Genomic DNA, 24,644 nt, shown 5'->3' on the forward strand with positions numbered 1-24,644 from the left:
CCATTGCATTGTTGCATAGTCCTTGTTGTTGTTCTGTAGGCGTTTCGAATGTGATTAGCCTTTTAGTTAGCACCTCTGTACTTGTAGCAAACCTCGGTGTTCTACTACTTATCGGGAGTCCACTTGGCCTACTGTTTGTTATCGGCCACATGATTGTGGTTTTACCAGGTCGATGGATACAACTCGGTTCTCCTTTTTACCAGCAAGTGGCGGTAGTACAACTGATCTCGTCCCGTTGATGGACAAGACAGGAACTGCTTTTCTGTAAGAAGGCCCAAATTCCTTCTTTACCGCGATCTTTTCTCTGACTAGATCCCCGATTTTTGGAATCAAGACAGGTCTTGCTGGGACAGGTGGTGGTTCTTCAGTGGTTATTGGCTGTTGTTTCAACTTTATGTTGCTCAGGTCTTTTCTTGTTTCGTTTAAGTCCTGTAAGATAGCCAAACGATCTTTGATATCAAAGCTTTTTTCTTTCACCACTGAAGTCTGACTGTCAAGATCTAAGACTAGCATCCTAGTCCCAAACAGTAATTCGTACGGACTGAATCCCCTCAAAGAATTTCTTGGCAAGTTGTTTAGACTACGTTGGACACTTATTAGATGTTTGACCCACCCAGCTCCCGAACCTAATACCTTTGCTGTTATAGATTGCTTTATGCCTTGGTTTTTTCTTTACACCATCCCGTATCCCTCAGGAAGGAAGTGAGAAGAATCCCGCTTCGCTATGCTCATTTGGCCGTGCTTTCCCACAAGCTTGAGGGCTAAAGTGAAAACATTGGTCAAACGTAGCATGCTCCTAGCGTATATGCCATTTAGACTCGCAAATCTTTGTATAACAGTCCCGACGTCAGCCGAGTGCTGGGGTCTACATTTATAAGTGGAAACTAGTCTTTATTTGTTAATGGGACGCATTATTTACACTTGTTTCACTGATTATTGTTTAGCCCTTATTGAGTGAAACGCCATGGTATTACCCCGTTCCTCTCGCCGCTGCGATCTCTGTTGCAGCCCGGGCATTTTTTTACAAAAATGTGATGATGCAGGCTCATGCCTGGCCACCAGTACACTGATTGTAGTTCTTCCAGAGAATCTTTTAGTTTGAGGTGTCTGAGACCCTCGCCCATATGTGCGTCTGCTATTAACAAAGTTCTCCTGTCCTTGTTTGGAATTACTCTATCCCCCACTCCAGGGATTCGAGCAAAAGGAACGGAGTTCGCATCGATTATGTATGTATATTTGAGTGGGTAACTGATCGGTAACGCTGAGCAGTCGCCTTTTGATGACGTTTTCACCGCCAGCATTAATTCACGTCAATGTATTTTACTGCACGCTTTTTTCTAGCTACGGAAGCCGATTTAGTTGCTACCGCTGTGGCTTTCTCAGCCAATGAATTCCCTGCAACGTGAACGCCATCACGCTGATGAGTCAGTGAGTGTATCACGTGAGTCTTTGGTAGTTCCTTTTGTAAAAGAACTATTTGTTCCCAAAGCAGTTTTTGCTTTATTGTTGCACCTGTGTCATCTTTGTAACCGTTTTGAATCCATTTCTGTAAATCGCTGTTATATGATTTGATGCAGTAATACGAATCGGACACTATGAGTGTCGGGAATTCGCGATCTGCATTATCTAGCGCCATTTTCAAAGCTATTATTTCAGTCTGTTGTTCTGAATTAGTTTCTACTGAGTGTGTTTTTGTTAATAGAGGTCTTAGTATACCTCCGCGCCACACTTCTTTTGTAATCCCACATGTGGGGTTGTATGCTTGTTCTCCCCAAACGGATGGTTGAGCATGTCCGTCTGTATAGATTACACAAGCGTACTGTCGTAATGGCAGAATGTCGATTGGCAGAGGGAATATTCTTTCATATTCTAGATATTTTAGTTCCTCTAGTTCTGGATCAAAGTAGTATTTCACTTTGTCCATTGTAATAGAATTCACCCATTGTATCCATTCCGGATTCAATGCTGTTGTTGGTAAATTACACGGGGTTGTTAATGCCTCAAAGGCTGATTCTGCTGTTCTGACTGTGATGTGTCTACCGTCAGCTTTATCTTTTTCTCTAGCTATTGCGGTTTGAACTGCATGAACAATGTTTTCTTTAATGCTGAATTTCTTTTCAGCTTCTGTGTACAAGTGTGATTTGAATGCAATTGGTACCTTTTCTCCCTCATTAGAGGTCAGGTATGTGAATCCGCATCTTCCTGGGATGACTCGAATCACAAGGTTGCGTGTGTTATCACGTGTTTCTAATTTTGTTTTAATTAACATGTCTGTTTGTAAGGATCTCAGAATTTCTGTGTGTTTTTGAGTCCAATTTGTTTTTTTTAAATCTGGTTTTATTAGATCATAAAGGGGTTTGACCCTTTCTGCTTAATTTGCAATGTATGTTCTTCCGAAATTTAGGAAGCCTAGAATTGACTGTAGGTTTTTTAGTGTTCTAGGTGCTTGGAGTGCGGCACATTTCTCTAGGAAATTGTCAGCCAAGCTTTTGCCTTCACTTGATAATTCATATCCTAAGAACAGGACTGTTAGATGGGCAATTCTAGATTTTTTAAAGTTGAATTTGTAACCCTCTGCCGCGAACCCAAGTATTATGGTGTTCACTCTCTTCAAGTGAGTATCCAAGTCATCGTCTGTTAGGTATATGTCGTCGACATACGATAATGCTTCGTCATCATATGTTTGTAGTAACTCTGTTACTCTCGCTGAGAATAATCCTGGGCTGTTCTTGTACCCCTGGGGTAACCAACAGAATTCTTTTTGAGCGCCATTTATTGAGAACGCTGATAAGTATCTGCTCTCTGGTGCTATATTTTGACAAAAGAATCCATTAGAGATGTCTAATGTTGTTTTATATTTTTTGCGCACTATGTTATTCATTAGTGCAGCACTATGCGAGTTTTGTACTGCAAAAGTTTTGCAACATGAGTTAAGGTGTCTGTAATCCAAAACTAGACGATATGAATTGTCTGGTTTGGAGACAGGAAACAAAGGGTTGTTCATTTGTGAGGTGCAAGTTTCAATCACCCCCTGGTATTCTAGTTGATCTAGAATTTCTTTTACCTGTTTTTTAGCTTCTTGCTTGATTGGATACTGCCTTTGTGCAGTAGGTTGTGATTTTAACTGGATTTTGTGAGGAGGAGAGTCCTCATCCCATCCTACATGATTTTTATATAAAGCAGGAGCTTGAGCTACTGCCCACTTTCTTGCAAGTGTATATTTTTTATGAATTGGAATATGATTTGAGAAGGCAGGCATAATTATTTCTTCGCCATGTGGGCACTCCCTGACGAACTCTGGTGGCCAATCTTTTTCAGCTAGAAGGATGTCATAGCCCTTGGAGAGATTATCCCAAAAAAGGCCCCTTATTTTCCTAGTCTTATCCCCTTCTATACGTAAAGTTATTTCATATATTTTGTGAGGTTTGCTAACTCTGGTGTCTGCAGTTTCCACCTGAATGTATTCATTCGTGTCCACTGTCTCCAGATGATTCATAAGGACTTTGCGTGCTATGCTCACTTCTGCTGCGCTGTCTAGCATTGTCTGAGCCCACTCTCCGTTTTTCAGCTGTGTCCTCAGTATTCTCGGCATTGTTGAATACTTTAATACTGGCTACCTTCTTCTTTGGAAACTGTAATTTTTATTTGGATGAGCAGGTTCCTTGTCTTTGGACTTGACGTGCCCTTCCCTGGGTTCCGATCGTCCTCTTCTTTCCGATTTCTGCGAGGAAGTCTGAAAAGACTGAGAGGGACGTGTATCAAAATCTTGATATCTATCCGGTTTCCTTATGTTATCCCTATTTCTAAGGTTGTATTTTTTCACAGAGGGCTCCCTTTGGGGAGACTTGGGTCCTAGGTCCGGAGATCTTTCTCTCCGCCGAGGAGACCTTCCTCTGGACTGGAATCTCTTTTCTTTTGGATTGGATTGTTTGTTTCCATCCCAGTTCTTCTTTTGACTGTTTAGATTATTTTTAATAAATATTTTTTCAGGACTTTCAATTAGTTGGGGTTTTACTGGTATTCCACCCAAACTATCTCTACCTAGTTCTTCATAGGATTTTTCTATAATTCTGGCAATTTCAGCTGGTTGGTCAGCTATATCTGTCTCTTTTAACCTCTGGCGGATCGCCACATTCGCTGCTTCTCCTTTTATGTTGGCTAGTAATATTGCCGAGACCTGCTTGAAGTCTTTTAGTAATTTCATACCGAGAGTTAAAGCGGGTTCTGGACCGTATTCGTCTTGAATTTGTTTTAGCACATCTGGTATTACCGACATGGATGGTACACCATGTGTTTTTGTATAAATGGAAGCAAAGACTGTACCCCAAGTGTCACAGTCCTCCACGTGTGGTGCGATTCCCATTGGAAGACAGATAGTCAGAATCCTGTGTTTATCCACAGGGGTGGTGTCTGGAAACACCGCCTCTATTTGGGTGATTTTTTGTGCTAACCAGAATGGTATTTGTTCCCGTTTAGCTGGTACTTTACCTAGGCAGGACTGTATGTTCTGTGGTGTAATTTTATTTGTGTTCCCCTGATGTGGGGTCAGCTGTGGAATTTTAACTACAGGTTGGATGGTTGAAGTCCGCATTACATATTGGACTAGTTGTCTATATATTTTAATTAGTTGTTTTAGTTGTACTAAAACATCTGCTGCAGACATTCTTTCGATGTCTGGATGTGGTGTGTATCCGGCTAGGACCGGCCATGTTGCTCCTGGTCTACCTAGTGGACCGAGCCTGGTGATGTGATTATTATGTTTTAGGGCGCCATTAAACAAGAGCAGGTGCTCTTGGAATTTGAGTGGTACTTCCACTTCCTCAAAAGGAGTGTAGGTATCCGGTGGTTCCTCTATTTTATAATAGTGGAACTCCTTTGTTACAGCATTTGCTGCTGGAAAGTTTATCCATGAATAGAATACCTCTGTCTGCCGATATTCGTGTGCCTCAATTACGAATATGACTGTACCACCTCTTGGTGTCAGTCCATTGTCTATAAGTTTTAACGTTATAGATCTTCTTATGTTGACCGGGATGAGTTTTATATCCGGGTCCGCTTCTTGCATAGTATTATCAGATTCTATTAGTTCAGCTGCTAATCTAGCTCTCTCTCTTTCATCATCACTTTCTGACATTTTACTGTCAGGAAGGTTATTCTGTTTGTTTGCAGATCAGGTTCCTTATGGAAACAAAGATTAGATGCACAATATTTTGGAACAGTGTATCCTTCAATGTTGATTGAACCAAGAACCATACATAGGAGTTCCCTCCTACGAGGTTTGGCGGATTTTACCTCTCACCCACTCCAGACGTCTTTGGAGTATTATGGGAAAAAGGGGTCTGAGTGAAAGAGCACGACTGAGTTACTCTAAAGTCTTGCGTTAGTTTTATCGCCTATCCAAACCCGTTGGGCGCCATGTAGTGTAGTTCCTATTATCCCAATAGGCTCTGCGCATTGGAATAATACCTCCAATAGTATAGACCTAAACCAGACGTTAACTAGGTCTTCTACTGTCGATATTAGACTTAAAGTTTTGGGTTTGCCAGCTAGCTCAGAGTTCACTAGAAACTTTCTCGAATAGGCAAGGAGGAGTTGAACCTCCCTGGATAGACAAGAAGGGATTTAGTTTCTGACAACCATAGAACATGACAACTTTGCTCTCCCCTAATCAAGAGTGTATCTCTAGAGTCGTGTGAAAACAAAAGACAACTTATTTTACTCAGTCAGTACGTGCATTCTTAGTTTCACCAGATTGTAGAGAAAAGGAAGAGACGGGCGTGTTCAATAAAAGATGTTATTTATTGATCAGTCTCTTTTCTCGTACAAGAGAAATGGATCGATATTATCGCAATACTTATGGTTAAGTAAAGTGCATACAATAAAACCAGAATTATAAAATAATACTGTAAAAACATTGATATGGTTTCTAAGCCATACGTTATTTAAAATGGACAGAATATATACATACACATATACATTTGACTAATAGTACTCAACTGGTGCTTCTAACTACGCCTACCCCAGTGTACCTGACCTAATCCTAATACGTGGGCGGGGATAGAAAGTAGCAGTTTAAGTTAAGTTTGTTTTGCCAAGTGACTGACTCAAGAATTCTCTGCAATGGGTTATTCAGCTCTGTACCTGTGATCTAGGATGGTTGAGGGATAGTATCTCTCGTCTGAGGTCTCGATATTCCAAGCTGCCTGCGAGGGCTGCTCGGAAGCGCTGGAGCTGGATTTCTCGGCCGGAGAAAACAGCGTCTCGTTCTCAGCGCGTCAGGAAGGCGGGGCAGCGCCAGTGGGCTTCGCTCTCTGCTAGGCTTCGGCAAGTCTCGCTGCTCCGATCTCGTCACCACCGCGTGTGTTTGCTTAAGGCAATATCGGTAATATTTATACCTGTAAGGTGCCGAGATTGACGTAAGGATGGACATAGATACGTCAATAAGGATGTCATACGAGCTGGTCGTTAGCACATTCTTTTACTGAAGTTCTCGGTGAAATCAAAACAATGGCCGCAGGGTTTTTCCCAGGTTGTCATAGGTTTGATTTGTTTTGAGAACTCCGTATGCCTTATCAGGGGCTGGAGGAATATTGCTTTGCCTAATTAGATGGCAAGCGTTATGACCTAATCAGATAACGCGCTCCTGTGCCGTGGTCTGGCGTAATCAGATAACGGTTTCTGCATCATGGGATGGCTGCTAGTTAACTTGTTAACCAGAATAGGGTCAGGAATAGGGGGATCGATACAGAACCTATAGGAATACATCACACGCTCCTAGAAGTTTATATTCTTGGATACTCTCGACGTCAAAGTATGAGAAACAGTACATTGCGGTATAGATATTTCTTTATTTTATTTTTGTCATTTATTGTAGATTGGACTCTCCTTAAAGAGAGGTCGGTGATTGATGGCTCTATTTATCACAACGCACTCTCTGAATGATGCATTACATTGTGGAGAATTTGGTCGTTTTTAAAAAAAAGTCACTTGGGTGTTTTCTAGTTATATGCTTGTCCACTCAGAGGATTAGGTATGAAAATAAATCCACTACAATGTCTCTTCTGTTCCTATGTATTTGTTCTTAAAGTGTAGTGGTCTTTAGTGTATATATGTATATATATATATATATATATATATATATATATATATATATATATATATATATTTTGCCTACTGGCGATAGCCAGTAGGTATATATAGTTAGGATTGTTTTCCATAGGGAAATCGCAACATTCTATTGGGAATAACTTTGGCGCCGGTTGAGGAATCTTCCTGAAATTTTCCTTAACGTTGCCTCGCGGCGCTCCGGTCCTTCCCTGTAAGTTTGGGGGGGATTCGTCAAGCAGGGGCTGAGATAAAAGGGGGGTCCCAAAACGTGTTTTCCCCATGTTAATTTCCATAGGGCGGTTGGACTCACTTTTAGCCCGAACGGCTGAATGGTTTTCCACCAAACTTGGCAAAATTGTAGGGACTGGTAGCCCGATGTGCCTTTGCTATGTCTCAAGATATGTGCTCCAGTGGTTTTTACGAAAATGAACTTTAAAAAATATATATTGGGCTACATTGGGCTATATATATGTTAGAGCCCAAATGTAGCCCAATGTAGCCCAATGTAGCCCAAAGATGGCCACCAGAGACAAAAAAAAACAAATGTAGCCCAAATATCAGCCAGATGTAGCCCAACTATAGCCCAATGACAGAATGTCCCAGAGTGTTCTAAAGAACAACTAGAGCGCTAACAGTCTTACTTATGACAAAAGTATGGCACACCTGAAGTGATCTTGATTGGAATAAAGTGTTAACACTTAAAACATTTAATTTGCAAAGGAACAAAATGAGGGGCTTCATTTTGCCATAGAAATTATGATTAGTGCTGAAGAAAGAAAAATTAGGGCACATTTTGAGTGACTTCTCAAATCCTCTTATATTTCATTAAAAAAATTCTGATATGCAGTCTCCCAAGATGGCCACCAGAGACAAAAGAGCCTGTGCTTAAAAACTCTGTTAGCAAAGCAGGCATTTGAGATTTAAAAAAACATTTTAATATATAAAAACGTTATCCGCTAATAGAATTAGCATTTTTATAAACCTTGCAAATTCAATGAATAAACCATAGGTTTCAGGCCTTATATAGTTAAGAATTAGCATTTAAAAAACCTTGCAAATTCACTGAAAAAACCATAGGTTTCAGGCCTTATATAGTTAGGAATTAGCATTTAAAAAACCTTTGAAATTCACTGAAAAAACCATAGGTTTCAGGCCTTATATAGTTAGGAATTAGCATTTAAAAAAACCTTGCGAATTCACTGAAAAAAACCATAGGTTTCAGGCCTTATATAGTTAGGAATTAGCATTTAAAAAACCTTTGAAATTCACTGAAAAAACCATAGGTTTCAGGCCTTATATAGTTAGGAATTAGCATTTAAAAAACCTTGCAAATTCACTGAAAAAACCATAGTTTTCAGGCCTTATATAGTTAGGAATTAGCATTTAAAAAACCTTTGAAATTCACTGAAAAAACCATAGGTTTCAGGAGTTATATAGTTAGGAATTAGCTTTTAAAAAACCTTTGAAATTCACTCAAAAAACTATAAGTTTTAGTGGTGTTATTGTTAGCTGGACATTTTACTCATACAAAACCATTGAAATTGCTCCTATATAGTTAGTTGTACTAACTATATTTCGCGCACCCGCAATCCACTGCTGATGATGTCACATATTAGATCATTCATGACATGGTCAGTGACATCACTGATGACATCTCAAATGACATCACTGATGACATCACTGATGACATCATCCACGTGACAATCACATACACCTTTTCATACACTATTACAATTTTTCATCACTCTTTGTAAAATACAGAGTATCATATTTAAATCCATTGTCACAGCAATACAAGTATCTAAAAATCCACTCAGTGATTCATAGATGTATACACACATCTAATCACTTACCTATGGATTCACTCATACATGCTGTCAATGAACAATAGAACACTATCAAAAATGCTTATACATCTATATCGACATTAAACAACAGCACGCATCCTATTCACATATGAAGTCATCCTACTCACTTATGCAAACAATGGATCATACTTACATATTTACTTAGCAAAACACTTATACAAACACCACTTCTTCTATTCATTTAGATAGTAAGTCATACTTAGTGAATTATAAAATCATTATTACAAGTATACAGTTATCCATACAGTCACTCACACAATCATTGTGTCTTATGTATACTTATTTATATACAACAACTGACACATACACTGCCTTTTATTTTTCTAGTTTGTTGGACCTGTACCTTTGAGAAATATATTTGCTCATCACCACACCCATAAAGATATTCACTCACCCAAACAACTGTTAGAACATGTAGTTTTAACTTCATATATCTACTGAATCAACTATTCACACATCTTTGGACAGTCACACACCCCCCACCGAACCACACACACTTTCACACTCCCATACAAATACTCAGTTAACTAATCAATAACTAATATAGACTTTCACATAGCTAGTAACAAACTGTAGAATCAGTTTACACAACAACTGACAAAGTGATACAGATATTCACACAGTTTAGTCACTATCCACTATATTTAGTGATACATTATAAATTGGTCAAGTAAACAGTCAATTACACTGCTACTAAATCTTCCATCCAAATATTTATTTATATATATCCACTTATTCTTCAATGCAAATTGCTATATATATAATGCATATTTAAATAACGAAGCAAACCACATTCACTGGATGATGTCATCAGTGATGTCATCAGTGATGTCATTTGAGATGTCATCAGTGATGTCACTGACCATGTCATGAATGATCTAATATGTGACATCATCAGCAGTGGATTGCGGGTGCGCGAAATATAGTTAGTACAACTAACTATATAGGAGCAATTTCAATGGTTTTGTATGAGTAAAATGTCCAGCTAACTATAACACCACTAAAACTTATAGTTTTTTGAGTGAATTTCAAAGGTTTTTTAAAAGTTAATTCCTAACTATATAACTCCTGAAACCTATGGTTTTTTCAGTGAATATATATATATATAAGATTCTTTTGATCCTATAGATGGATCCGTGAAAGCCCTAGTCCTGATGAGGCCCGAGACTAATAGGGCTGAAATGCGTCAACATTCATTTTGAAGACTCCATTGAAAAATTCAAAAATATAAAAATTAAACTAGAAGCAGTATAAAAAATAGAGGTTGAAGTAATAAGCCTCTGAGGCTCCTTTGTGTTCGAGTGATCTTCGTTTGAAGGAATGCCTTTTTGTAAAATATTTTTGGAAGCATCCTTGTTTTGATAAATGAGAGGGCTATGAGATGTATAGATACAAAATATATGTTAGTTTGTCAAAAATGTAAATAGTGTGTTTATATATTTCTCTTGGTATTGTATATGTTTGTATATATCTGTTTAAAAAAGAAAAATGTATCTATATTCACTTTTGAGAGAAAGAAATAGCTAAATAAAACAAAAAAGTTTGCTCTTGTAACTATTTTTGGTTGCCTTAGATGGTAATAAGATATAGATTTTTCATGCAAATAGAGTAGGAAGGGATAATTTATTGATCGCTATCCTTTAGCTTGTCAATATCAATTCTTAGGCATCATCTTCTTTGTTGCATTAGTATCGTACCCAGATGCCATAGGATTACTTGGGTTACCCCCTGTTTAATGAGTTGATTCTGAAGGGTAGCACCGCCTATTGGTACTGTTGAGAGCCTGCTAGAAATCTGAGAAACTGTCTGTGACACGAAAATATGGGAATATGAAAATATGGATTTAGTAGATCTACTGCGCTGAGACAATAGTTCTTCCTCAAGGGTGGGAACATTTGGTGCAGTGAAAGCATTCTGAACTTCTCTCTCTTTATAAATTTGCTAAGGAACCTGAGGTCCAGGATTAGCTGAAACTGGTGTAGGTGATTTTTCTTCTTGAACAAGAAGTACCTTAAATAGACTCCTTTGTAGGGGTGGGCGGAATTTGCGGAATTGCGTTAAGCAAATCTCAGCGAAATTGTCAAAGATCTCTGCGAACACGCAGAAATTCCACGTACACGCAGAATTGCTTGTTCGCAATGCTTTTTTCCTGTTCGCAATCACTGTTTGCATGCTCGGGGGAATATCTCGCAAACACGCTTTTTGAGAATGTGAACCAGCAAAAAATTTCGCGAAGTCGCGGAACGCAGAATTTTGGGCAATTTTGCGTTCTCCGCAAAACGCTACATTACCCAAATTACGTGAGCGGAACGGAATTTACCACCCAGGCCTACTCCTTTGTCCCTTTCATGTAGTGGGACTATCTCTATAGCCTTCTTGTGCAGTATTATAGATGTTTCTTGCTTGAGATCATGTAAACCGGCCATTGTGGATTGTTCTGAAGGGATTAGTGGTGGTGCGCTGGTGCAATGTAGATCATAGCCATTCAGAATAATATTTAGGACCCATTTTTCTGTTGTTATCTTTGTCCACTCTTTCCAATGAGACTGTACCGCTCCCTTTACCGGAGTGGGTAACTGTGGAGGGGGTATATATAATCCTCATTATTTTGATTGAGAACTTTACTCCTTGGTTTGTGAGGGTTTGTGTGGATAGGATCTTCATCTTTGATATTAGCTTTGAAAATACTGTTGAGGCTGTCTCTGTTAGTACTGGTAAGGCCATTTAGGAGTTTGAACCATGTGGTCGAAATGTCTTCTGTATTTAGGTTTGAATTGTTTGAAGAATTTTTTCTGTTTTTCTAAACCCACTGCCCTAAGCGTTTCCCCTTCATGTTTTATACATAACATTTCCTCTTCCGTGTGCTGTCCAAAGAGGGAAGATTCGAAGAAAGGCAGAGTAGCAATCCTCAGTTGAGCGTCTGGCTTTGGCTTTAAAGATGAAAGTCATAGCCATAGACATACGTCTTATAGAAATGCCAAGACAAAAGGCAGTAGCAGACAGATCAACAGAGTCAACCACAGTGCTAATGAATTGGTTGGAAATTAGAGAGCCCCCTCTGATCATTTCTATATGATCATATTGTCTGTGATCTGGTATATTAGACATGAACAACTTCAGTCCTTCCCAAATCTCCCTATGCCGCTGCCAGCACACCTACAGCACCACCAAGAACTCAGCACAACCCGGCTATAAGAACACAACCGACCCGAAGACCCTGCAATGCATCCTCCTCAATGTCCGATCCCTCCACAAACACACAACCAAAATTTGGGACCTCCTCGACAGCACCACCCCTGACATAGCGTTCTTCAACGAAACCTGGACCAACACCACCTCGGGACCGGACATCGCCTTTGCCATTACACAGGGATATTACATCTCCAGGAAGGACCGCCCCACCCGCCCAGGAGGAGGAATCGCCATCGTCCACAAATCCGCCCTCTGCCTGAGCACACTCCACAACGAGCCCACGGACCTGATGGAACACCTTCACTTCGAGATACTGGCCAACCCTCCCACCCCCATCCGAGGAAACCCTCATCTACCAACCCCCTGGACCTCAAGGACCTTTCACGGACGTCATCTCCACGCATGCCTATGCATCCACCAACTAATCCCTGCTGGGAGATCTCAACTTCCACATCGACAACCAACTGGACCCCAACACCACATCCCTCCTGGACAACCTCCACAAGATTGGACTCCGCCAGATCGTGACTGAATCAACGCACTGAGCAAGACACACCCTCGACCCCCTCTTCACAACAGGAAACTCTATCACCTTCAGCCACACCACCAAACTCCCATAGACTGACCATCGATGCGTCCACTTTACCTTCAGAACACCCACCATCCACAGACACCAGCACCTGCCCCCAAGAAGAATCTGGACCAGAATCACCAACGACCAGCTCACCTCCTCACGCAGCAACTTCACCCCAACCTTCATGGAAAACGACGACCCCCAACACCGCAGTCCGAACCCTGCACAGATGGATCTCCGACAGCGCCAACACCATGTCCACCCTCAAGAAAAACAAAAATGTAGTATACTTGTAAAGCCCATGCCAGGAAAACACCCATGCCAGGAAAGCCAGATGGTTTACCATCAAACTTTGAGAGTCCAGATGCACTTGCCGCTGCCTCGAAAAGGCCTTGAGGAACACCAAATCACAGAAGCCCACAAAAACTTCAGAGCCACCACAAACGTGCACCACCAACTCATCAGAAAAACTAGGAAAAAAGTGACTGAAGACAGAATCTCCACACACACGCACAACTGCAAAGAACTCTTCAACATCATCAAGGAGTTGACCCAACCCACCACTGAGTCTACTGACATCCCTCCCTCACAAGACCTCTGTGACAAACTCAGCTCCTTCTTCTACCACAAAATCAAGAGCATCTATGAAAACTTCGACGAAGACAACCAACACACTGAACCCTCACCAACCACCCCGACACACTGAAGCCAGCGCTTGACAAATGGAAAGCCCTCGCCACCAAAGACACACTGAAGACAATGAAGTCAATCCACTCTGGGGCTCCCACAGACTCCTGCCCCCACCACATCCTCAACAGAGCCGCCGACACCATCGCACCCATGCTACGCCACACCATCAACCGCTCCCTGGAAACCGCCTCATTCCCCGACTACTTGAAACATGCCGAGAACAACCCCCTCCTGAAGAAACCCTCGGCAGACCCCACCGACCTCAAAAACTACAGACCCATCTCCCTGCTCCCGTTCCCAGTGAAAATCATCGAGCCAAATCATCAAAGCTAAATAGCCACATTATTCGAAGAGCACAACATCCTCGACTCCTCCCAATCCGGCTTCAGGAAAAAACCACAGTACGGAAACCGCCCTCCTTGTCACAACAGATGACATTCGCACCCTACTGGACAAAGGAGAAACAGTAGCCCTTATCCTCCTCGACCTCACAGCGGCGTTCAACACAGTCTATCACTGCACCCTAATACGCAGACTCCACAATACAGGGATACAGGACTAGGACCTTGACTGGATCTGCTCCTTCCTCACCGACAGAACGCATCGGGTCAGACTCCCCCTTTCCTCTCAGATCCTACACCAACCACCTGCTGAGTCCCCCAGGGGTTCTACCTCAGCCATATGCTCTTCAACGTCTACATGGCGCCGCTCGCCCCCATCGTCCATACCGATAGACTCAACATTGTGTCATATGCAGATGACACCCAACTCATCCTCTCCCTATCCAACGAACCCAACAACACCTGACACAACTTTCAAGACTGGAAAAGCCAAAAAATCTAGAGTGACATAAAAATTGTACAAATTTTCATCCTTTTGTATAAATTGTATATGGCTTTGTTGCAATAATTAATTGTTTCAACTGAAAATAATTGTTATATTTTCTTCTTTGTTTGTTTGGGATTTAAGTGTTGTATATAGTGCATTGTATGGAAGAGGTATGTTTGTCGTCTGAATGATGAAAAATTGTCAGTAAATATTGTAAATATTTGTTGTGTTGTACATAAGGTCGTAAAAACGAAAACGTTGTTTGAAATAATTTTCAAAAAAGTCAAAAATTAAATAATTGACGCAAGAAAACTAAAATAAAAAGTGACTATTTGCACATAAAACATTGGTTTCATTTCAGATGTTTTAGCCAAAAGCATTCAGGCAAAAGAGAATCGATAGCAGCACGTGCACTCTGTTCTGTTTATAAGTAGCTTGTGGAAAGCTGTGCTGTTGGGTGCCCAGACCCAGTGGTGGTGTTAGTGTTACAACTTTCAAGAAGGCATGGAAGCCGTCGCCAATCGGAAGAAAAACAGCTGCCTACAACTAAACATCAACAAAACAGAAGTACTCATCATGGGCCCAAACCCCAATGCCTGGAAAGACACCTGGTGGCCCCCCGCCCTCAGAAGCCCGGCCAATCCCATGGACCATGTATGCAACCTGGGAATCATCCTGGACTCCCAGCTCAAAATGCACCGCCAGATCAACTCTGTCTTGTCCTCCTGCTTCCACACCTTCTGCCTCCTACGATATACCTTCAAATGAATCCCCTTCGAGCACAGAAAGAATGTCACTCACGGCCGGGTTACCAGCAGACTCGACTACGGCAACGCACTCTATGCCAGAATAAACAAAAACCTCACCCGCTAGCTACAGAACATCCAGAACGCAGCTGCAAGACTGGTTCTCAACCTGCCAAGACACTGCTATATCTCCCAGCACTTGCGCACACTCCACTGGCTCCCCCTCGAGGCTAGAGTCACCTTAAAGATGCTCACCCACGCACACAAGGCCCTCCACAACACCGGACCAGCATACCTGAACAGCAAACTCAAATTCCACGCGCGCCAAAGAACCCTAAGATCAACCCAGCTCTCCTACGCCGTGGTCCCCCACACCAGAAAGACCAGATCAGGAGGCCGCTCCTCCTTCCTTGCTGCCGGAGCCTAGAACGCCCTTCCGCTCCACCTCAGACAAACAACATTACTCCCCATTTTCGAAAGAAACCTCAAAACCTAGCTCTTCAACAGGCCCCCTCCTTGATGGACTGAAACCTACACCTCCCCCACCCCCAGACCCTTATGGGTATTTAGTTGCACTCAACAAACGCCTGATTGATTGAAACGCCTATGATATCTGCATAAACGTGCTGCTGAATTGCCATTACATAAATGTGTAGATGCTGTACCACATAACGTCTTTCCAATTGCAACCATTTGTTTGCTATCTCAGTCAGATGGAGCCATGGTATTCCGGAGCAGAGGCATGTTTTCAGCAAACAGCTGTGACAATCACAGAGTCTGGGTTTAGGATCAGCTTTGAGGAAGTCTGGCTCCCGAGTAGGAGGCTTGTATGTCTTTAATAGTCTTGGAGTTGCACATTTCACTGTAGCTGGGGTCAGGATTTTTTCCTGCACGTTTTCCATGAGGCATGGAAGGAGAGGTAGAAGAGGCCTTGGTATAGCTCCAAGTTGCGGAGTTTCCAGTATGACTGATACTGATTGTTGGGGGTATCAACTTGTATGTTGATCTTAGAAGGTCCTCTGGCAAGAGCGTCCTGAGAAGTGACAAAATCATCAACAGGAGACGATCCAGATGGAGAGTGAGGCAGAGACGTTGGTGTATATGAAGAAGAGGAATTTGGAGATCCTGTTTGCGATGAAGTTGAAGGTAAAAGTGGGGGACTGGGAGCTCTAGGTCTCCTGGGCAATTTTATAGGTGAAGGAGCTTTCTATTTGCGGATAGGTGACATTGAAGTAGCTCTTGAGTGCTGTTTTACAGGAGAACTGTTAAGAGGTTTTGAAGGGATCTGCAGAGGATCAGAAGGAGGGATAACAGGATGTATTGGTGGAAGATCTGTATCATGCTCCGGTGAGGAGGAATCCATTTGCTGGGGTGAACGAGAGAAGTGAGAAGAGGACAAAGAGATCTCCATTTGAATGATGTTCGACTTCAAAAGAAGGATGTTCAATGTTGTATGCTGTGTCTTAGACAGCACTGGAGATCTTGAAGGAGAGGCATGCCTATTTAAAGTAGAGTATTTCGACATCAAAGAGTGGTGTGATCTTGACATCAAATGGTGTGACGGCGAATGATGAGAACGTGAAATCGATCAGTGAGATCATGGGATCGATCAAGGTCTTGCAGTCGATGCCGATGCTAAAAAGGAGAATGACAGCGTTGCCATACCAGTTTTCGGCATTGAGGTTGGTGTTACAGTTGATAAGGATGTTGAACAGTGGTGATGTTCCATCGAGCCGTCCTTTGCAGGTGAGCACTACGCTAGCAACTTTTCAGCGCTGACGTCAAATGCTTTGACGTCGACACAAGATGGTGATGGTGGCGATGTTGAGAATGAGATTTCTCTGATTTAGATTTCCTCTTAAGTGAGTCTTTATCCGTTTTGTGCCTTTTCTCAGAAGCATAAAGAGAGGGAGACCCCTCTAAACTTCTCCTTTTTCTCCTTTCATTGTCTGCTTTCAAATCTTCCATTCTTCCATGAAGTATGATGACTTCTTTATCTTTAAGTGTCCTTTTCAACGTTTTACTACAAATGTCACAACCTTTTGTGAAGTGATGGGTAGATAGACACACCACACAAATATTGAGGGAATCAGATGAAGCTTACTTTCTGCCACTGAAGGGCCCTTTGTGAAAAGAGCTGCTATCTTTGACATAATATTCTTCTGAAAAAACTGTAATAAATATTTCACTTGACACAAATGGTGATAAAATTGTCAAGAGAAAAGCGCTAAGAGTAAACGTAGATCTGCAGAAGGCTCCATGGTTTGGGAAGAATTCAACAGAGCCTCACCAGCACTGGAAAAGGAGATGCACCAATATAGTGGAGAAGAAAAAAAGAGGAGGAGGCGGAAGCCCGCCACTCTAACACCAGGCCAAGAGTGCAAGCTACAGCCTTCAGTGTGGGGAGCTCACACAGCAGCAGGCAATTCCTTAAAAAAAGAAGCACACCTCGTCTTCACATCGTCGCATCACATCGAGGCGCCATCTTGTCGTATCGCAACCGGAGCACACTATGAGATTGACGCATCACCTCCTCTCCAGTAAGGAACAGATGCACCACCAACTTTGCCCAAGCATTGAGGAACCAACGCATAGCGTCCCCCGAAGCAAGGAACTGACGAATCACTTTCCCTGTGAACCTTTTGTTTATCTTGTGTTACACATCCAATGGTACTTTGTGAGAAACGTGTTGCATTTACCATCATCTTTGAACCAAGCTATTTTTATCATTTTAAAGTCATTTTCCTAATACTGTATTGTGGATTTTTGTTGTTTGGGTCTTGTGTTAAGTCTGTATAAAGAATGTTTTTTTTTATAAAACCTGTATAGTGTCCATCTGTAGTGTTTTCACTGTATTACTGTATTTGTTCACAAATGCTTTACACACTGCCTCTGAGATAAGCCTTCCTATTCGTGCCAAGCTACCAAAGGGTGGAGCAGGAGTTATTCTAGGAGTGTATCCCCCTTACCCTGACTAGAAGCAAGTGTCCCTATTTGGATATAGGTGCAAACCATTGCCAACTAGAGACTCTCAGTTCTAACAGTGGGGGAAAACAAGCTCATTTTTACTGATAACTACCATTATATTAGTGAGAGGACAGAGGATTCTCTGTATGACGTTTTAAATAATCAGCCCAAGTGGGTGCCAACAAGTAGGATTAGGTAGCGCCAAGCACCTGGCTAGATGATGATCACATAATATTTGTAACATAAACTTAACTTACCTCAGAGTGTGAGCAGCATGCTTGCTATTTGGGGAAAAATATTAGCATAGAACACAACAAAAAATAATGAATACTCATGGAGCCCCCATCCTCCATGCCCAGCAGGTCGAGCAGGTTCTGTTCCATGTCCAGAATGTCGGCCCACTGATGCGTAGGCTGTTGTTGGATGTGCCAGACCCCAGAGTGGTGGCGCCCAGCCCAGCGCACTCTCTCCTAGTGCAGCCAATGCTCCCGGAGGCCATAATCACTGCCAGACCTGCCACCTGCTTCCACCGTGGAGGGGAGGTGGCACTGTACATAAAAACTAGTGTAACCACTTCCACCTCTGAAATATGGCACGGCTGCACCCCTTCAGGGCGCCTCCCACCGAAAGGTAGGCAGCTGGTGCTGCCGGTTGTTCGGGGGCCTGCTGCCGCCACTCCCCTACTCTGTAATGGTGCTGGGTAGGGGGGAGATAGAAACAAGAAAAAGGAAGAAAAGAATCAAGGTAGGTAGATAAAAACAGGGAAGTAAAGCGAAAAATGAAAAAAGTACAAAAGTCACATAAAATCACTCAAATAATTACAGAAAACATTAAATACACAAAGACACACAGTAATATAAACAAATAAAAATGGTTTTATAGGTTAGGTTAGATGGGGGGACTAAAGAAATTAAAGGAAGATTGGAAAAATTAAAGAAAGAAAATAAATATTAAAAAAAGATTGAAAAAATTGTCCCAGCTCCATACAAAGAGCAAAAACAAGATGGCTGTGCCCATGAAAACCTCACGTTGCCATTCACGCGTGAATCGGGGTATGAGAATGCACTTTGTATTGAAGAAAACTTAATATGTCACACGAACAGGTGTGGCGAGTAACTCCACTCGCTTGTAGAACTCCTCATAATGTGATGGAGTTTTACAATGCCTGCTCCGGAGGAAGTTGATCACACCTCCTCCAGCAGGATGGCTAGTAAATAAGCATACCATGGCCAGAGGCTTCAAAGCCTCTGCCGCCTTTAATAAGCGACCTTAGTTTTTTCTGGACTTGGGGAGTACCACCACCTGCCCTGGAGCCCATTTGTCACCAGACCAGGTGGGAAAATTAGCCAGTAAGTAGGCGTGTCTGCTTTGGTGAAACTAAGAACTCTGGGTCGGGTTTATCCCTTCTCTCCACAGGAAGTGGTCACATAGGGGGTGTAGTCACCCCAGGGGTAGGAAGCCCTTTGCTAGTACCTTACTCTCCCCTTAACGTCCCAAGAACAGAGGGTGTACCACTACTTGGCGCCAAACTCTTCCTTGATGCTGGAACCTTGACAATTCCACCGGCCCAAGCTGCATATCCACCAAAAACAGTAGGGGACAATCAAACAACTTCAACATGTACATGTACATGTCTTTTCTTCCTATAGGATAGCATTACTGTGTTTGAGGTGCATGCCTCAATTCAGACAGCTGTAATTTTCTACTGTTTTATCTGTAAAAATCCATAACTTATAAAGTACTTATCTGATCCCGAAGATCTTGGTGCCTCGAATTATATAAAAAGATGTGTTGTTTTTCTGAATTGGTCTCAAGTTTCTTCTTGAGTGTGATCCTCATTTATTTACTCCATGTGTACAACAAATGCTTAAGACTACCCTCTGATAAGCCTAAAGTGCTCGACACAATACCATAATTAGAGCAGTTGGGATTATTAATGTAAACCCTGTAATCACCAAGGGTCGTCTGGACTATTTGCATGGTGTAACCCTACATTTGGTACACTACATGAAAAGCCAGGTTCCCACAGTTACCACTTGGTAAGAGATACAGGGCCAGATGTAGGTAATCCAAATTTACTGATTCTAAAATACCGAATTTTACCAATTCGGTATTTTAGAATCGGTAAATGGGATGTAGGTATTCATTCGGTAAATATTACCGAATCGGTACCGAATCGGTATTTACCGATTCGGTAATTCTCATTCTTTCCTATGGGCCTGGAGGCCTATAGGAATTAATAGGAATTACCAAATCGGTAAATACCGATCCGGTAAATTGGGGAACACATTGAAGGGTGGCAGGGTGTCACTTTGACACCCTGTTGCACCCCTGAATAGTGTATGGGTGCACATGTGGCAGACATACATGCCCTAAGGGCACTGTTATAATTTGCAAAAAATTGCTTCTTTTGGGGTTTTCGATATTTACCACCAACTTGTAGTTGGTGGTAAATAACGAATCCTAAAATGGGAAAAGCACTCATTTGAGTGCTCCCTACATTAAGGACTCTTTAATTGACCGAAACGGTATTTAAGAATTCGGTAATTTACAGATTCCTTAAATTACCGATTCGGTAAATTACCGAATCCTTACATTAGGCCCCTACATCTGAAAAGCCTAATACCGGTCGGTAATGGCCGAAATTCAGTAATTTCGGCCGTTACCGACTGGTATTAGGCTACCTACATCTAGCCCACAGTCTTCATTATTAACACATGTAAGTGGAAAGGGGAAGCATCCAGAAAGACATATGCTGGCCCCCCAACAGGCCAATAGATGCTACATCTTAGTATGGATCAATTCTACACCTAATCTATAAAAAAGGGGCCACTTTCAGATACAGGCTCTCTTAGACAAAGAGGATAAATATTTTGTAAAACTGCTGAGTGGTTTGGAGCCATGCACAACCAATTTGAATTGAATGCCTTTCAATCAATCCAGATTTATTTCATCAGCAAGCACCACCAATAACATGGTCAGCCTTGCCATGTTATTTGAACTATCAACGGCAAAGAAACTTCCTTTACACACCTGTTGCTTCAATCTTAGTCCCACTTTTGATCGTGTAATTCAAATATTACTAAAGCATCGATTTTCCCAGACCACCTTATGTGGGTGACACAGCTTCTTTATATATCAACCTGGGTAAGAGTGAAAATAGGAGCTAATCAATAGCTGTCTGCAGGTTTGAAGCAAGGATGCATATTAGTTTAGCTTTTGCTCAACCTCTACAAACCAGACTTGAACCATCTGCTGGATCCAGCTGATATTACCCACCCAAACTGAGCTCTCATACTGTCACTTCTTTACTTTACTCAGATGACGCGGTGTTTTTAAACCAAACAAGGGTGGGCCTACAGAAGTTTCATTCAATATGCTGTTATCTGGTTTTTATGGTTCTGATAAAAAAATCAAGGATAATGAATAATGTTTTCATCCGTATCATAAGTGAACTCTTAGTGAATCCACATTTCTTAACTACCATGTTCCCCTCTATGTGGGCTATTTAAATGACCTCTTGATTCTTGTTGTCATGGTAAATTTAGCCTTTCACTTTTTCTTAAGTGCAATTTTCACTCATTGTACTAAGTATGGTTTTAATTAACTGAAATAAACTTACTTACCAGCCACAAGCAAGAAACAGAGATAGCCAGGGCCTGGGGCAGGCAGGCTGGAAAGGAAATGTGTTGGGGATTCTGTCAGAGGGAGAGGAGTGTTTAAAGTAAAATAATTTGGGTGGGGCTTGACATTAAAGAAAAGGATGGCGGTTAGACACTTGAGAAGGGCAATATTAGGGATGGGTTAGAGTTCGTTTTAGTGCATCCTTAAGGATCCTTATATGTGCAGCTTAGCTGAAGGTTGTGTTATTGTGAGCTCTGCTTGCTTCCAAATAAAGGCGCATTTTCCATGCAATGAAGCAAGTGTCAAGAGACAATTATTTACTAATGGTGACAGTGGAGTGCTTGTGATAAATCACTGCAGCGTGCCTCTCTTGCCATTTCCACTCTTTGAAATTTGTGGTACCTTTAATATCTCTAGAGGTGGTTCTTTTCTCCAATTGCTAAGCATATCAGTATTCCTTTAAGTTAATAGATGTTCCACTTATGCTAATCATTTATAATGTTACCTGTATGGATCATTAGCAATGCTAGTGATTCAAGGGAAGTAAAATAAATCTTTCTTTGGAGGTTTCATATCGTGTATAACTTATGGTTGTATAGTTATGCCTAATTCATCATTTTATTTTCCGTGTGATAGAGATTGCTAGATATCTAAATATTTAAAGATGTTTCTATCGAAAAAAGACAACCTTGAATGCAGCAGCACAACTTTTATTCATGGCATTTAAATGAGGAAGGAGCTACTAAAACGCTTCAAGCAATATTACCAGCATCTACCATGTTCTGCAAAAAAAGGTACTGAATGCAAAACATTGCTCAGTAATATAAAGTAATACGGAAGAAAGAAATGCATGCTGTGAAATGTTCACAGAATATAACATACCTGTACGAGTTTCAGATTCCATGGTGGATGGTTAACCAGCCCTGCCAATTCAACCTGATTGGCAACAGCAGCCTGAAGCTCAACATATGTACTACTGTCTAGTTGAATCCCTGGAAAGAGGTCGTTAATCAAACTAAGAAACAGAGGTTCATCTTCATCTACCTGAAAAAGTAAAATATAAGCACGTTTACTCCTTTAAAGTTAACAAGTAATAAAACCATTACATCAAGTCAAAGTCATAGGTGGCAAACCCTGCCCATGTATCCATCATCACTGAACATTGTAAGAGTTGTATGTTTTCATTTTACTGGGAAGTGCTGTTTTCTTAAAAAACATAAGTGGCACAAGGTGTCACAAGTCATGAAGGTGACCTCAAGTTAGTCCCAGCTACCCAGCAACAGCAAAATGTATGTGGGAACTGGTAAACTATTATAATGGTCGGTTAGTGAAAATATTCCTTTATTGAATTTCTTCTACAAGCAAATAAAAATAAAATACATACATATAAGCAATATAGCAAGTTCATAACCTCTTACTTAAAGACACAAGCTGCATAATTTAAGTAATTAAAAAAAATAAAAGTTCCTGAAAACACAAGTTCAAACTGTGAACAAGTTTCCTAACATGCTACCATCTGTTCCAATAGCAAAAGTGAGTGTATTTATTCTCCAAGGATTTCCCTTCAATTATTGACAGCAGCCATCCAGCCCTCAGATTATTCCAATGTGGACACTCCAACATTTGATCGAACAATATTTAAAATGTACCTGCACCCCCAAATACTTTGTGTAGTGAGGTGTCAGGTGGAGAAATAATCTTAGATTTCAAGCAGTTGTTGGCCTGTCAGACCCCATTAGAAGGTCTAAATGGCAAGCAAGAGCTAATGGGTCAAAACGATGGTGATTAGGTTCATTAGCTTGTGGTGTCCTGAGGTCCACCCTACTATAGCTCTGAAAACTACATTGAGTAAACAGTTTTGGCATTTGACTCTCAGGGTAGGAGGGTGACTAGTCAAAGGCTTCTTTGGGAGATAGTGTGGGGTGGAAATTCAGAACTCAGTCGAACAACAGGCACAGTAATTCAGTGGCAGGACCGGAGGCTTCGGATTATGCCTTCTTCCTTCGCTCCTTATTCTTTTCACAGCAGCAAGAAAGACCATATAAACCACATTTCCCATGAACATTAGGGAGAGAGAGATTCCCGATAACCGTTAGCGTCGACGACGCGGAAAAAAGGGAACTGATGTCATCACGCCGGCGTGGGCCTATTATAGGCGTCGGTGACGTCAGCGGAGTCGCGAGCGAGGTCGTGTCTCTATGACGTCAGTAGTCCACGTCGGCGCGAGGCTACGAAAAAAAGAATTTCCGAATGTTGCTGACGCAAGGGGATATTCACAAGGTGAGGAATCCACACCGCAGATGTATCTATCAGAAAGAACAACAAAAACGAGCCAGTCCTTTGTCAGTCTCTGCACTCCTGATAGCTCCCATCATGCTCTGCAGCTAGTTCCTCTTCCTCTTTCTTCGCTGCTCAGCAGCAAGTTAAGTGGCTTTTTTCTTACTCTCTCCTCAGTTTGGGGCTTGTAGGGCAGTGTTGCTGTTTTTACTGTAGCGCTGCCTGTGTTTCCTTTCAGAGCCCCTTATTATAATCGCTGGACGCTTTTGCGTGATCCTCACGCGACTTTTGCCCATTTTAGGTGTGGTGGCGTCCTCTCACCGCCAGCGGGCACGTGCTGTCATTCTGCGCTGGTGTGGGCAGGAGGCGCTTTTGAAGGCGTTTCGGCGCCTTTTGGGAGCGTTTTTTGCGCGCGTTGGTGCAGTCTGACCGTGGGGTTCCCCAACCGTCTGGCTTACACCCTGCGGGGTCGCAAACCTCCCTGTTGACTGTGAACGTCTGTTTGGGGTCTGTATCCATCTTTTTTGACACCCTGCGGGGTCACAATTGGCACCGGTGAGGTGCTTGGGGCGCTTATTGCCGGGTGGTGCCCAGTGATTGAGTGGGCTGCAGCGTCCCTGGGTTTGGCCCTTGAATTGTGCGCCTGGCACCGCCGTATCTGTCTGGGCTACTTCTACGTGTTTCCGCCTGGGTTGACGGGTCTGGGGCATTGCTGGGAAGGTCTAATACCGGATAAAAGTGGTTTGGAGAAAATCGGAGGTGAAAAAGTTT

At 42.0% G+C, this 24,644-nt stretch overlaps 1 protein-coding gene across 7 annotated transcripts in view; it reads right to left on the reverse strand.

The window, feature by feature from the left end:
* The window catches only part of DNAH8 (dynein axonemal heavy chain 8), a 10,041,960-nt gene that overhangs the window by 4,179,932 nt on the left and 5,837,384 nt on the right, over nucleotides 1–24,644 (reverse strand). For all 7 annotated transcript variants that reach the window (XM_078647354.1, XM_078647353.1, XM_078647356.1 and 4 more), the window contains one exon: nucleotides 22,479–22,640. In XM_078647354.1, coding sequence (XP_078503480.1) covers nucleotides 22,479–22,640 — 162 coding nt within the window. The remainder of the gene's footprint in view (nucleotides 1–22,478; nucleotides 22,641–24,644) is intronic.

This window comes from Lissotriton helveticus, chromosome 6 (genome assembly GCF_964261635.1).
Source record: "Lissotriton helveticus chromosome 6, aLisHel1.1, whole genome shotgun sequence".
Classification (NCBI taxonomy): domain Eukaryota; kingdom Metazoa; phylum Chordata; class Amphibia; order Caudata; family Salamandridae; genus Lissotriton; species Lissotriton helveticus.